The following is a 14913-nucleotide window of genomic DNA, read 5'->3' on the forward strand; positions in this document are numbered from 1 at the left end:
TAATTCACCAGTAAATCTTTCTGCTTCAGATCTTTTTTCCTGTGAGGTTTTTGATTAGTGATTCAATCTTCTTACATGTTATAAGTCTATTCAGATTTTCTATTTCTTCATGATTTGGTTTGATAAATAGTGTATTTCTAAGAATTTTTTCATTTCAACTGGGTTATCCAATATGCTGACATAGAATTTTTCATAGTCTTCTCTTAAAATCCTTTTCATTTCTGTAAAATCAGTTGTAAATTTCACACTTTCGAAATTTTTATTTATTTGAGTCTTACATCTGTTTTTCTCTTAATTTATCTAAAGATTTGTCAGTTTTGTTGACATTCTCAAATAAATAGCATTTAGTTTTGTTGATTTTCCCTATTGATTGCTTGTCCTTTGTTTTATGTATCTTCACTCTCTTCCCTCTTATTTACTTGCTTTGGGTTTATTATGCTTTACTTTTTTTTTGTGATTCAATTTCTTTTTTTAAATTTTATTATTATTATACTTCAAGTTTTAGGGTACATGTGCACAACGTGCAGGTTTGTTACATTTGTATACATGTGCCATGCTGGTATGCTGCACCCATTAACTCGTCATTTAGCATTAGGTATATCTCCTAATGGTATCCCTCCCTGCTCCCCGCACTCCACAACAGTCCCCGGTGTGTGATGTTCCCCTTCGTGTGTCCATGTGTTCTCATTGTTCATTTCCCACCTATGAGTGAAAACATGCGGTGTTTGGTTTTTTGTCCTTGCGATAGTTTGCTGAGAATGATGGTTTTGATGCTTTACTTTTTAAAGTTCCTAAGATATAATATGAGGTTAATGATTTGAGGTATTTGTTTTCATTAAAATATGCATGTGGTTATGGCTGCAAATTTCCCTGTTAGCACTGCTTTTGTTGCAACCCATAAGTTTTGGTATGACATGCTTTTGTTTTTAGTAGTCTCAAAGTACTTAATTTTCCCTGTGATTTCTTCTTTGACCCATTGGTTGTTAGTATGTTGTTTAATTTCTACAAATTTGTGAATTTTCCAGTTTTTCTTTGATTATAGATTTCTAGTTTCATTCCATCGTGACTGGAAAAGTACTTTGTATGATTTTAGTCTTTTAAAATATATTAACTTGTTTTGCAGCATAATATAATATATGATCTACCCTGGAGAGTATTCCATGTTCTCTTGAGAAAACTGTAATGTGTATTCTGCTGTTGGTGGGTGGAGTATTCTGTATTTGTCTCTTAGGTCTAATTGGTCTATACTTTTGTTCAAATCATCTTTTTTTTTTTCAAACTTCTGTCATTCTAGTCATTATTGAAAGTGAAATATTGAAGTTTTCAACTTTTATTATAGATCTGTCAATTATTTAAAAAATTTATTTCAATGTAGCTTCATATATTAATTGGAGTTCTGATATTTAGTGAATGTATGATTATAATAGCTGTATCTTCTTGGTAAATTGATCCTTTTATCAATATATGATGTCTTTTTTTGTCTCTGATAATGGTATTTAACTTGAAGTATGGCTTTATAAAATATTAGTTTAGCCACCTCAGCTCTCTTTTGGCTTCTATTTGCATATAATTTACTTTTCCATCCTATTACTTTCACCCTGTTTGTGAGGTGGGAAATTAAGGAAAGAAAGAAAAATAAAATTAAAAAGAAAAAGAAGTAAGCTTTCCTGTATTAGGCTGACTTATCTCAGAGGCAGCAACAGGCACAGCCCAGACCCAGGAAAAGCCTTGAAAAACATTATCTAAGAAGCTAGGACACAAAGAAATGTACTCTGGAGACCCTCCCAGCACTCCTTCAACATAGGGAGGAGAAAAACAAATTTTTGTTTCTTTTATGGTATAAGTTTATAGATTCCTGTTCTCTGTAACTAGTAACTTCAAGTATTCTGTTTTATCTAAGTGGAACAGTGAAGGACATGAGCTGTCTGAGCAGACCTGAATTATGGCCACCTGGGCGCTGTAGTGAAGGTCATGGAATAAGCTGTGCTAGGCACTAGGGCAAACCTAGATAAAGGCCATCTGGGTTACATAGCAATGGTCATGTGTAATCCTGAGTTATGAACCTGTTAAAATTTGATTAACTGTCTTTGTTCTGCCTCTGTATCCTCACTTTCACGCCACTGTAAGCCTGTTTCAAGCTAGCCCACCCCCTTTTAAAAGTGTGTATAAAAGTCAAGTGCTGTCTTTGTTCTTGGCCCAGCTTGCGACATTAATCCTCTGGGTCTGAGTGCACTCTATAAATCCTCCTCCTTTTACCCCATGGTCTCTCTGGTTCTCCTGATTCTGCAACTGTTGTGTCTTCCATGTAAAGTGAGTCTCTCTTAAATAGCATAGAGTTGGATCTTTTTTCTTTTTTATCCATTCCACCAATCTCTGTTTGTTGATTAGAAAGTTTAATTCTCCATTCAAGGAATTCCATTTAAAGTAATTACTGATGAGGAAGGTCTTCCTTCCACATTTACTGTATGTTGTTTGTCCTTCATTTCTTCCATGATTGCTTGATTTTGTGTTCAGTTGATCCTTGTAGAAAAACTTTTTGATTGTCTGTATTTTTCCTTTTGTATATGTTCTATAGATATTTATTTTGGGGTTACAATGGGGATTATATATAACATCCTAAAGTTACAGTTATCTAGTTTGAATTAATACCAACTTAACTGTAAATGCATAAAAAATTCAACTCTGACAAAAGTCTATCCCCTTTTTATGTTATTGATTTCACCAATTACATCTTTATACATGGCATGTCCACTAACTTTGGCTTATAATTATATTTTATGCATTTGCATTTTAAATCCTGTAGAAAATTAAAAGTGGAGTTACAAGCTAAAATTACAATAATGCTGGCTTTTATGTTTGCCCATGTACTTTTACCAGAGACCTTTATATCTACATACAGTTTCAAATTTCTCTCTAGCATCCTTTTATTTCAAATTGAAAGGCTCTCTTTATCATTACTCACACAGGAAATCTAGGAGCAATGAACCGCCTCAGGTTTTGATTATCAGAGAATGCTATAATTTCACCCTCATTTTTTAAGCACAATTTTGCCAGAAGTGAAATTCTAGGTTGCCATTTTTTCCTTTCAGCACTCTCATTATATCATGCCACTGCTTCCTGATCTCCAAGGTATCTGATGATACATTGTCCAACAGTCTTATTAAGGATCACTTATATATGAAGATTCACTTATCTCTTGCTGCTTTAAAGATTCTCCCTTTGATAGTTTGATTATAATGTGCCTCCGTGTGGGTCTCTTTGAATTTATTTTACTAGGAGTTTGTTGAACTCTTTGGATGTGTAAATTTATCTTTTACAGAAGTCACATATATGGAAACTTAAAGTACGTAGTCTTTAAGACTGACTTCTGTTACTTATCAATTTGCATTTAAAATTCAACCATGTCTTTGTGAGTCTTGATAGGTCATTCCATTTTGTCACTGTACAGTATTCCACTCTATGGTTGTGATATACTACAATTTATTTATCTATTCATCTACTGAAGGACATCTTGGTGAATCATAATTCTTGGAAATTATGAATAAAGCTACTATAAACATTTGATTCCAGGTTATTTTTTGTGGGCATATTTTGAAATCTGTTACATGAATTTCTAGGAGTCATGATGGTGGATGCTATGGTAAAATTATGTTTAGTTCTGTGAGATCATGAGTCAGTTTTGATTTTTCTGTTTGTAGTTTATTTAACTTCTCTTTAACTTATGGTACAATGCTGTCAGCACTTTTCTATGTTAGAGTTTAAACTGCTTTTCCACTCCAGAGTTTTTCACAATTTTGTCCAGTTTACTTGCTTTCCTTTATTTATTTATTTGTGTGTGTGTGAAGGGAGGCAACTTTAAATCCATGCACATTCACTGTCTTAAAAAGATTCTTAGGAGGAGAAGTGTCAGATTTATTCTATTTCTTAGCCCATGTTTTTAATCTCCCTAACACAAAGCATACAAGATCATCTTGATAGCTCTTGAAATTATTCTTTTAACTAGTCTGATCTAACATGTAGAGAATAATAAAACTAGAATTTACAGGCCCTATTTACTTTGGGAAGGTTAATGCTAATGAATGATTCAGTTCCTTATAAGGACTTAGACTGAAATTTAAATAATCTGCCACCAGAAGAAATATGATATTTAAGTGAGAGAATTTTTTATTGTCCTGAACAGCTAATCAAAGTAATAGTAAACTAGATTAGAGATTACATTATATATTTTTATACAGAATGCTATTTACAATGTCAATTTTGTGCAAACTAACACAGTTAACATACTGCATTTATTGTAGTTAGTTTTCTATTTTTGTACTTAACAGTAGTCAGAAGACAATCTTAGTCCAAATAACTAAGAACAATTAAATTATCTTGTTTCTGTACTTTATTCTACATTTCTTCTTTGATTAACTCTCATTTTCACCACACAAGAGTAAGTGTCAAGGTTAGCCCATCTTATTATTTCACCACACCTCATTCAAATAAAGTATTTTTGTTTGCTTCCCCCTAAAATCTTCTGGCTCTGACCTAATAGAAATATGATATAAAATATCTTAAATATAAAGCAAATAACTTACCATCAAACACATCTCAAACTTGAAGTTTTGGCTCTATTTCTTTGATTAACAATATATTACATTACTATTATGAGTACTATCTGTAGTCATAAGTCTAAGTACATAATGTACTAAGTACTTTATGTGCAATTTCTGATTTAATTTTTTTCTTTTGACAATTTAATGGTAGATACTATTATTATCACTTGTTCTTTTATCCTTACCACCTGTCTTAATAACTATCAATTTCTTCCAATTTCATCATAATTGGACGAATTTTACGATTACTGTCTTGCCAGCTCTTGGATGGTAGACAAACTCATTCCTAATGTTTTTACCCTAGTATGATCTCTCAATTTTGGTGAACTGTTTCATAGACATGTATGGCTATTGGGTGCCTGTGGCTTCTCTGTGTTTTTGTCACTGGTAGGAGGAAGGGTGATTATTATTAGGAGTTTTCTTCAAGAAAGATTATAATAGGGAGGTAATTAAATGTTGGAGTATAATAATAAAACAATTCGTACTCATGTCCAGCCCCACCTTTGGTGTTGGCCAGAGATGCCTAAAAAGAAAAAGATCATTATCTCACTAATTGAGCCATGGACAGACTTGTCTCTTGTCAGCTTTTCAAAGCAGAATTTTAAGTCTTTACAAAATAATAGGTAACATTTGGAGAATATTTTGAAAAGGAAAATAAGAAAATAAAAATCATCTGTAATTACACCAACCAAACAGAATCATATTTAATAAAATGTTTTAGGTACGTCTTATCTTTTCATAAATAAATGTTAAAATGTTTTCATGCTTTATATATGCTTTTACTATAATTTGAATGTTATAAATAATATTAAATAGTCTTCTAAAACATCCTCCCTAATGATCTTAAGAATTCTGCAATATTTATGTCCTATAATTTATCTGATTAAGCAAAATTAAGGAATAATGATGGAATGTAAGCCTTATATTCAGGAATAAAACAGAAGCAGAAATTCACAGAGACTTAGAGTGATTTATTTAAGAAGACTAGGAAAATCTTCCCACAATTCCTGTTTCTTCTTCCATGTTTGATGGCAGAATATTAATTTGCCGGGACTATTTTGTTTAATGGTGTAAAATGCATAGTAGTAAAATGTGAGATAGAAGTTGAATCAGGAATAACACAAAAGTTCAAAAGTTTTTGTTCTTTCTTGTCATTTTTATGTAGTAATGATTTAAACTTAATAATCCCTTCAAAAATCATGGAGTAAAAGTAGGAGAAATGGACCTAAGGCTATCAGACTGTTAAAGAATATAAAGCTAACCTCTTTATATATGTGGAGAGATAATAGAAAGATAGATAGATAGATGGATAGATAGATGACACATTAGATAGATAGATAGAAGATAAATAGATAGATAGATAGATAGATAGATAGACAGATAGATACCCATGGTGTGTATGTGCGTGTGTAAAGTATGCCTTGCTCAGGGCATGTCTCAGGGCCTGGATGTCCTAACTGGGGGAAGCTGTGACTGTTAGCTGCCCCTCTTCATGTTGTGGCCATTCCTCATGTAGCTGGTCTGTGAGGAACTCTGAATTTCAAGTTCACCACCTCAACTTGTAAAGTGAGCCTGTCTGAGATGCTGGGGGCACTAGGGCTGCTGTCATTCTGTTGCCTGCTCTGCTGTGATAAGCAGCCTGTTTGAGTGGGGTGTTCTCAGAAGGGGAGTCTCAGGGAGGACCCAAACTCTATTATCTTACACAGTGATCTCATTTGGCAGCCAATTCTCCAATTTTGCATGTTAGAAATCAGACATTTCTCTAAGGATTTGTGTTTTAGATGTGATGTGAGGCTGTTGGGGAGTAGTAGGTGACCTATTGAATAAAGGCCCTTTACTTTGTCCCCTGATGTGCTTAGCATGCGTAATACTCTGTAGGGATAATTTGGTGAGAACACCATTTGTAAACACCTGGCCTCAAGGTGCTGACGTGATGTCTTTATTTCTGTACAGTACTGGCCAGTAGTGATCTTGCCCCAGAGCCCTTCCTTATTGACGGGAGCAATGGCAGCTCTGGGAACCTAACCTGCTTAACTGAGGGATGTGATGCTGGGTTGATTCAGCACTCCTACCCTTCCTGGAGCATAGTGGGTGACTGCACCAATGATTTTGAGTCTTTCCTCTTCCTCTTCCTCATTTTCCTTTCTTTTTCTCCAACTATAAACTACATTCTTGGAAAGCTTCCTGACTACTGGTCTAAGGAAGCTCTAGCAACATCAACTTAAATATTTAATATACCATGTTAAGTAAGCCTCACTAATTGCAGGAAGAGTTTACAAAAGATATGAAAGAGGAGTCACTATATGCATTGACAATATATATGTTGAGTGAACAATATGTACCAAAATGAATAGATGAGAGGTGTACATTGGGGTGTGACTTGATAATCTAGCAGGTCATGGGACTAGGGGGCTTATGGAAAAGACAGAGAAGGAACATGCAAACAAATTAAAAAACACTGAGAAACACCTAAAACCTCTTTAGAAGCAGAGGGGAAGAATACATATTAGATTATACTTAGTTTGTATTTTCCCCCAGATTTCAGACTTTAGGTGCGCTGACCATGTCCACTCTGCAAACCTACTTCTAATTATTTACATATGATAATGTGAGTCTATGCAGATTGTTCTCTATAGGGTAGTTTCAGGGAATCATATAGGCATGGTTCAATACATAGATTTTGAATGAATGCTTGTAATTTTGTTTCATGTCTCTCCATTTCCTTAATGTGGTAGCAAAGAATACATTTTTATATATAAAAAGGCACTAGTACACATCCTTGATGGCAGCAAGTAGCAAATGTGCTGGGGAGACTGGCTCTCACTCTGGAATCTGTCCCAGGTGACAATTGCCTGTACAAATTGGGTGGAGAAGACAGCTTCAAAGAGGAAAGGAAAATCGTAAAATCCAGGGTTCTATGAGAGAGAAAGATAGAAGTGGAGGAGAAAGTTTCTGGCTTGAACGGGGTCAGAAGGTGGCACAATGCGGTCAGCTCCCAACTCCAGAGGTAAGTATGATTCTCCCCTTCTTATAATCCCAGGGAGGAGAGGTGACCTGCCTGTGGTCACACAACTTAGCAAACAAAACAAAACAAAAAAAGGGCCAGAACCCAGGCCTTTGTTAGGTCTCTCCTTCCTTTTAGTGCATTGGCAAATTGTACAAGGAAAGTAGAGGTGGAGATGGGTTCATGTACAACAATATGGCATTCAGCTAAAGTGGATCCGGACAGGAAGTTTTATGATTTAGGGAAGGTGTAAGACAGGAAAGGATCATTGCCCCCTGTCAAAAAAGAGAGCCCTTGACCACCAGTTAGAGAATCCCCCAAGTCCCTCTTTGCTGTAGGTCACTGAAACTGAGATCTAAGGCAGGGCCTCTGTGAGTCAGGAGCACTTAACCCAGTGGGGAGATCCCAGAACAGGATATTTCCTAGTTTGATAATCACTGTCAGGCCAGTTGTGGATAAATTTGCATTTGGCTTAAGAAATTACTGGATCAGTGTAGATTCTGGCAGTTACACTTCCTGCTGGGAGGGGTAGCAGGCACTATAAAGAGGTTTTCTGCTGCGCGACTCCTAAACTCCTGGTACCTAAGCACTGATCTGCCTTGGAGAACCTGGTGAGTTGGATTCCTGGAGTTCCTCTGTTCTTTATGCCCTGAAATGTTGAATTTAATCTGAATACAGCAAGTTTGGTTGATCCAATCCTATGAATGTTGATTCGATGCTACTTAGTGGATGGAAATTTAGGATTAGAGCACAATGATATGCTATTTTACCTTTCTTTTGGTACAGAGTTAGGTGTTCATATGGACAGAGAAGTTAGTTAAGGGGAAAGCTTTGATTTGAAGAAGAAAAAACAACAAAGTATTTTTCTTTTTTTCTCTGCCTTTCTGGTGTCCTTTTCAAAGGTTTATGTCATAGCAGGTGTGAGAGCATGCAATTCTTCCCAAACAGTCCTTTTCTGTGTGCCTATGTCAACCCACTGGGATTTTACAACAGATAATGATAATAGGAATAGCTTGTGAGATAGCCCTGGGTATCTGAACTTGTGACTGCCTTTCTTGAAGATGTTATTTTCATAGAAATAACATGCTTGGCTGTTTACTACAGAGATATTTTCTTTGGAAAAATTATATGAGAAAACACAAGAGTTCCCAGGGACAATGAAGTAATTCGCTGAAGTGGAAGTGAGAAACCAGGGAGTCTTGAAAAGGGAGTTAAGAGTTTAAATAATTTTTTGGAGATTGGAGAAATAATATGCCATGGTATTATATAAGCTTTGGCTTCTCTCTCTGGAGGAGTCCATTCCCATGAACACTGTCATATCATTTCTTTCAGATTCTGAGACTCCAGCAGGATGTCTTATCAACAGCAGCAGTGCAAGCAGCCCTGCCAGCCACCTCCTGTGTGCCCCACGCCAAAGTGCCCAGAGCCATGTCCACCCCCGAAGTGCCCTGAGCCCTGCCCACCACTAAAGTGTCCACAGCCCTGCCCACCACCAACGTGTCCACAGCCCTGCCCACCTCAGCAGTGCCAGCAGAAATGTCCTCCTGTGACACCTTCCCCACCCTGCCAGTCAAAGTATCCACCCAAGAGCAAGTAACAGCTTCAGGATTCATCAGGAGCATGAAAGGATAAGGATAATTGGCTCACCTCGTTCCACAGCTCCACCTGCATCTTCTCATCGAAGCCTACCATGGATACACAGGGAGCTTCTTTCCTCTTAGCCTGTGATCTGCCTGTGATGATCCCTGATAGCAAAAGTTTTTCTTTTTGAGGCTGCCATACTGCCACTGTCCAGGTGGAGACTGAGCAAAGGAAGTCCTCGGCTGTGCCAGCTCCCAGAGCTTCAGAAGAAAGAGCAGCTTTCTCCCTGGGAACCATCAAAAAATTCTGTTGATGTTTTCTGTGTCTGTCTGTCCCCTGGGCATGAGCTTCTACCACCTGTGCAGTTGTCACTTTTCTTTCACTCCCTGAATAAAGAATCTATGCATATATATTTGTGAATGGATCTTTTGTTTCTTTTCAAATATGCTTTATTAGCAATATTTTATAATCATTTGGGTATATTTCCACCTTTCTTTCATCCACAGACAGGATCTCACAATTTGGGACATATCAAAGATTATTTCTGTATTATTTTTTATTTTTATTTTCCTTAATTAGTGTTTGATTGATTTGAGGATCATATTATTCAACTTCTCTGAATGTCAATCTCTTTACTGCAAAGTGAGCAAAATAACATTTACTTAACAAACTTGTCTAAGGCATAAAATTGAATTACTATCTGAAATTTTATTGGCACAATGCCTAACACATAATTAGCTGTCATTTGATAGAGGTTTATTCTCAGCAACATATCATTGTTTCCACCATTATGATGATGATGATGATGATGATCATCATCATCATCATCACTTCCCACGACAACCACTACCATATTTGTTCCAGCAATAGAATGGCTTGGTTGTAACTAATATAGAAAATAAGAAGACTCTCTTTGCTATTTTTTATTGATTCTTAATACCTATACACATTTTGGGGTACATGTGATATTTTGTTACATGGATCAAATGTATAATGATAAAGTCAGGATATTAGGAAATTTAGGGCATTCATCACCTTGAGCGTTTATCATTTCTCTCTTTGTTGGAAACATTTTAATTCCTCTCTTCTAGCTATTTTGAAAAATACAATATGTTGTTGTAAACTGTAGTCACCCTACTCTGCTGTCAAATATTAAAACTTACTCCTTTTTAAAAATTTTTTATTATAATTTAAGTTCTGAGGTACATGTGCAGAATGTGTAGGTTTGTTACATAGGTATACATGTGCCACGGTTGTTTGCTGAACCCATCAACCCACTATCTATATTAGGTATTTCTCTTAATGCTATCCTTCCCGTAGCCCCTCCCTCCCCAACAGGCCCCAGTGTGTGATATTCCCCTCCCTGCGTCCATGGGTTCTAATTGTTCAACTCCCACTTATGAGTGAGAACATGCAGTGTTTGGTTTTCTGTTCTTGTGTTAGGTTGCTGAGAATGAGGGTTTCCACCTTCATCCATCTCCCTGCAAAGGACACGAACTCATCCTCTTTTATGGCTGCATAGTATTCCATGGTGTATATGTGCCACATTTTCTTTATCCAGTCTATCATTGATGGCCATTTGGGTTGGTTCCAAGTCTTTGCTTTTGTGAATAGTGCCACAATAAACATACATGTGCATGTGTCTTTACAGTAGAGTGATTTATAATCCTTTGGGTATATACCCAGTAATGGTATTGCTGGATCAAATGGTATTTCTGTTTCTAGATCCTTGAGGAATTGCCACACTGTCTTCCACAATGGTTGAACTAATTTACACTCCCACCAACAGTGTAAAAGCATTCCGATTTCTCCACATCCTCTCCAGCATCCGTTGTTTTCCTGACTTTTTAATAATCGCCCTTCTAACTGGCCTGAGATGTTATCTCACTGTGGTTTTGATTTGCATTCCTCTAATGACCAGTGATGATGAGCTTTTTTTCATATGTTTATTGGCTGCATAAATGTCTTCTTTTGAGAAGTGTCTGTTCATATCCTTCTCTCACTTTTTGATGGGGATTTTTTTTCTCGTAAATTTGTTTAAGTTCTTTGTAGATTCTGGATATTAGCCCTTTGTCAGGTGGGTAGGTTGCAAAAATTGTCTCCCATTTTGTAGGTTGCCTGTTCACTCTGATGATAGTTTCTTTTGCTGTGCAGAAGCTCTTTAGTTTAATTAGATCCCATTTGTCAATTTTGGCTTTTGTTGCCATTGCTTTTGGTGTTTTAGTCATGAGGTCTTTGCCCATGCCTATGTCCTGAATGGTATTGCCTACAAAACCAATGTGCAAAAATCACAAGCATTCCTATACACCAATAATAGACAAACAGAGAGCCAAATAATGAGTGAACTCTCATTCACAATTGCTACAAAAAGAATAAAATACCTAGAAATACAACTTACAAGGGATGTGAAAGACCTCTTCAAGGAGAACTACAAACCACTGCTCAAGGAAATAAGAGAGGATACAAACAAATGGTAAAACATTCCATGCTCATGGATAGGAAGAATTAGTATCATGAAAATGGTCATACTGCCCAAAGTAATTAAGAGATTAAATGCTATCCTCATCAAGTGGAAAAAACTACTTTAAACTTCATATGGAACTAAAAAAAGAGCATGCATAGCCAAGACAATCCTAAGCAAAAAGAACAAAGCTGGGGGCATCACACTACCTAACTTCAAACTATACTACAAGGCTACAGTAACCAAAACAGCATGGTACTGGTATCAAAACAGATATATAGACCAATGGAACAGAACAGAGGCCTCAGAAATAACACATCTATAACCATCTGATCTTTGACAAACAAAACTTACTCCTTTTATGTATCTCTATGTTTGTACTCATTAAACAGTGTTTTTTCATTCTCCACACCCTGAACACCCTTCCCTGCTTCTGGTATCTATCATGCTACTCTCTACCTTTATAGATCAGCTTTTGTAGCTCCCACATGTAAGTGAAAACATACAATATTTGTCTTTCTCTGCTTGATTTATTTTGCTTATCATAATGACCTCCAGTTGAATCCATGTTGCTTCCAATGACAGGATTCCATTCTTTTTATTACAATGGAATATTATTTCATTGCATGTGTACATAATATTTTCTTTATCCATTTATTTGTTAATGGATGCTTAGGTTACACATCTTTGCTATCGTGAATAGTGCTGCAATAACCATGGGAGTTTAGGCATCCTTTTCATAATCTGATTTCTTTTTCCTTTGGATAGATACACAGCAGTTGGATTGTTGGATTGAATGATAGTTCTATTTTTAGTTTTTTTTGGAGAAATCTTCTTATTGTTTTCCATGGTGGCTGTACTAATTTATATTCCCACCAAAAGCATGTAAGACTTTTTCTTTACCTCCTCTTCAGCACCTACTATTTTGTTTTAAACTTTTATTTTAAGTTCAGGGGTACATGTGCAGGTTTGTTATATAGTTAAACTTGAGTCATAGGGATTTATCATACAGCAATTTCATCACCTAGGTATTAATTCCAGTACCCATTAGTTATTTTATCTGATCCTTTCTTTCCCCATAACCGCCACCCTGTGGTAGGCCCCATTGTCTGAAGTTCCCCTCTATGTGTCCATGTGTTCTCATCATTTAACTTGCTGTTATAAATGAAAACATGTCGTATTTGGTTTTCTCTTTCTGCATTACTTTGCTAAGCATAATGGCCTCCAGCTCCATCCATGTACCTGTAAAGGATACAGTCTCATTTCTTCTTATGGCTGCATAGTATTTCATGGTGTATATGTACCACTTTTTCTTTATCTAGTCTATCATCAATGGGCACTTAGTTTGATTCCATGTCTTTGCTATTATGAATAGTGCTGCAATGAACATAACACATTCATGTGTCTTTATGATAGAATAGTTTATATTCCTCTGGGTATATACCAAGTCATGGGATTGCTGGTTTTAATGGTAGTTCTTCAATTTTAGTTCCTTGAGTAATTGCTACCCTGTATTCCACAATGTTTGAACTAATTTACACTCCCACCAACAGTGTATAAGCATTTATTTTCTCTACAACCTCTCTAGCACCTTTTATTTTTTTTTTGACCTTTTAATAGCCATCTGACTGGTGTGAGATTGTATCTCATTGTGGTTGTGATTTGCATTTCTCCAGTGATCCATGACATTGAACTTTTTTTCACATGCTTCTTGGCCACATGTATGTCTCCTTTTGAAAGTGTCTGTTCCTGTCTTTTGTCCACTTTTCAAAGGGGCTGGATTTATTTTTCTTGTAAATTTGTTCAAATTCCTTATAGATGCTGGATATTAGACATTTATAAGATGTGTAGCTTGCAGTATTTTCAGTAGAGATGGGGTTTCACCGTGTTATAGTGCTATAAATTTCCCTTTTAACACTGCTTTAGCTGTGTCCCAGAGATTTTGGTATTTTATAGCTTAAGAACTTCTTGATTTTTTTCCTTAATTTGATTATTTACCCAAAAGACATTCAGAAGCATGTTGTTGAATTTCTAAGTAATTGTATGTTTTTGAGTGAATTTCTTAGTCTTGATTGGTAATTTCATTGCACTGTGGTTTGAGACATTGGTTATTATTTCAGTTCTTTTGTATTTGCTGAGGAGAGTTTTATATCCTATCATGTGATGGATTTTAGACTATGTGCCACGTGGCAATAAGAAGAATATATATTCTGTTGTTTTTAGGTGGACAGTTGTGGATTATTAGCAGGTAAATTTGATCCAGTGCTGTGTTTTGGTAGTGAGTAGCATTGTTAATTTTCTGTCTCTATGATGTGTCTAATACTGTCTCTGTGATGTTTCAGTCTCTCACTATTATTATGTGGGAGTCTAAGTATCTTTGAAGGTCTCTAAGAACTTGATTTATAAATCTGAGTTCTCCTGTGTTGGGTGCACATATATTTAAGATAGTTAGGTCTTCTTGTTGATTTGATCCCTTTACCATTATGTAATGTTTTAGTCTTTTTTTGATGTTTGTTGGTTTAAAGTCTCCTTTGACTGAAATTAGGATGGCAACTCCTCCTTTTTTCTGTTTTTTGTTTGTTTGTTTGTTTGTTTGCTTGGTAGATTTTTCTCCATCCCCTTACTTTGATCCTATGTGGGTCATTGTATGTGAGTTTGATCTCTTATTGTATGTGAGTTTGATCTCTTGAAGACAGCATACCAATGGATCTTGGTTCTTTTTCTAGCTTGCCACTCTGGGTTTTAATTGGGGCATTTAGCCCATTTACATTCAAGGTTAGTATTGATACATGTGGAATTGATTGTGTCATGATGTTAGCTGGTTATTCTGAAAACTTGTTTGTGTGGTTGCTTTATAGTGTCACTGGTTGTGTACTACAGTGTGTTTCTGTAGTTGCTGGTAATTGTCTTTCTATATTTACTTCCCCCTCTAGTAAGGTAGGTCTAGTGGTAACAAATTCCCTCAGCCTTTGCTTGTCTGAAAAGGATCTTTTTTCTCTTCAACTTGTGAAACTGAGTTTGACCAGATATGAAATTCTGGATTGGTATTTCTTTTCTCTAAGAATGTTGTATATTGGCTCCCAATCTCTTCTTGCTTGTATGGTTTCTGCTGAGAGGTCTGTTTTTAGTCTCAATGGCTTCCCTATGTAGGTGACCTGACCTTTCTCTCTAGCTGCCTTTAGCATTTATTCTTTCATTTGACCTTGAAGAATCTGATGATTATGTGTCTTGCAGATGATGTTCTTCTGCAGTATCTTACCTGGGTTCTC

General features: G+C 36.1%; 1 protein-coding gene across 1 annotated transcript; it reads left to right on the forward strand.

Annotated features, from left to right (window-relative positions):
* Window positions 1-8185: 8185 nt before the first annotated feature.
* Window positions 8186-9517, forward strand: LOC129016690 (small proline-rich protein 2B-like). Its single transcript, XM_054456289.1, has 2 exons — window positions 8186-8213; window positions 8935-9517. The coding sequence occupies exon 2, from the start codon at window positions 8954-8956 to the stop codon at window positions 9197-9199; it is 246 nt and encodes an 81-aa protein (XP_054312264.1). The 5' UTR covers window positions 8186-8213; window positions 8935-8953; the 3' UTR covers window positions 9200-9517.
* The last annotated feature ends 5396 nt before the right edge of the window (window positions 9518-14913 follow it).

This window comes from Pongo pygmaeus, chromosome 1 (assembly GCF_028885625.2).
Source record: "Pongo pygmaeus isolate AG05252 chromosome 1, NHGRI_mPonPyg2-v2.0_pri, whole genome shotgun sequence".
Classification (NCBI taxonomy): domain Eukaryota; kingdom Metazoa; phylum Chordata; class Mammalia; order Primates; family Hominidae; genus Pongo; species Pongo pygmaeus.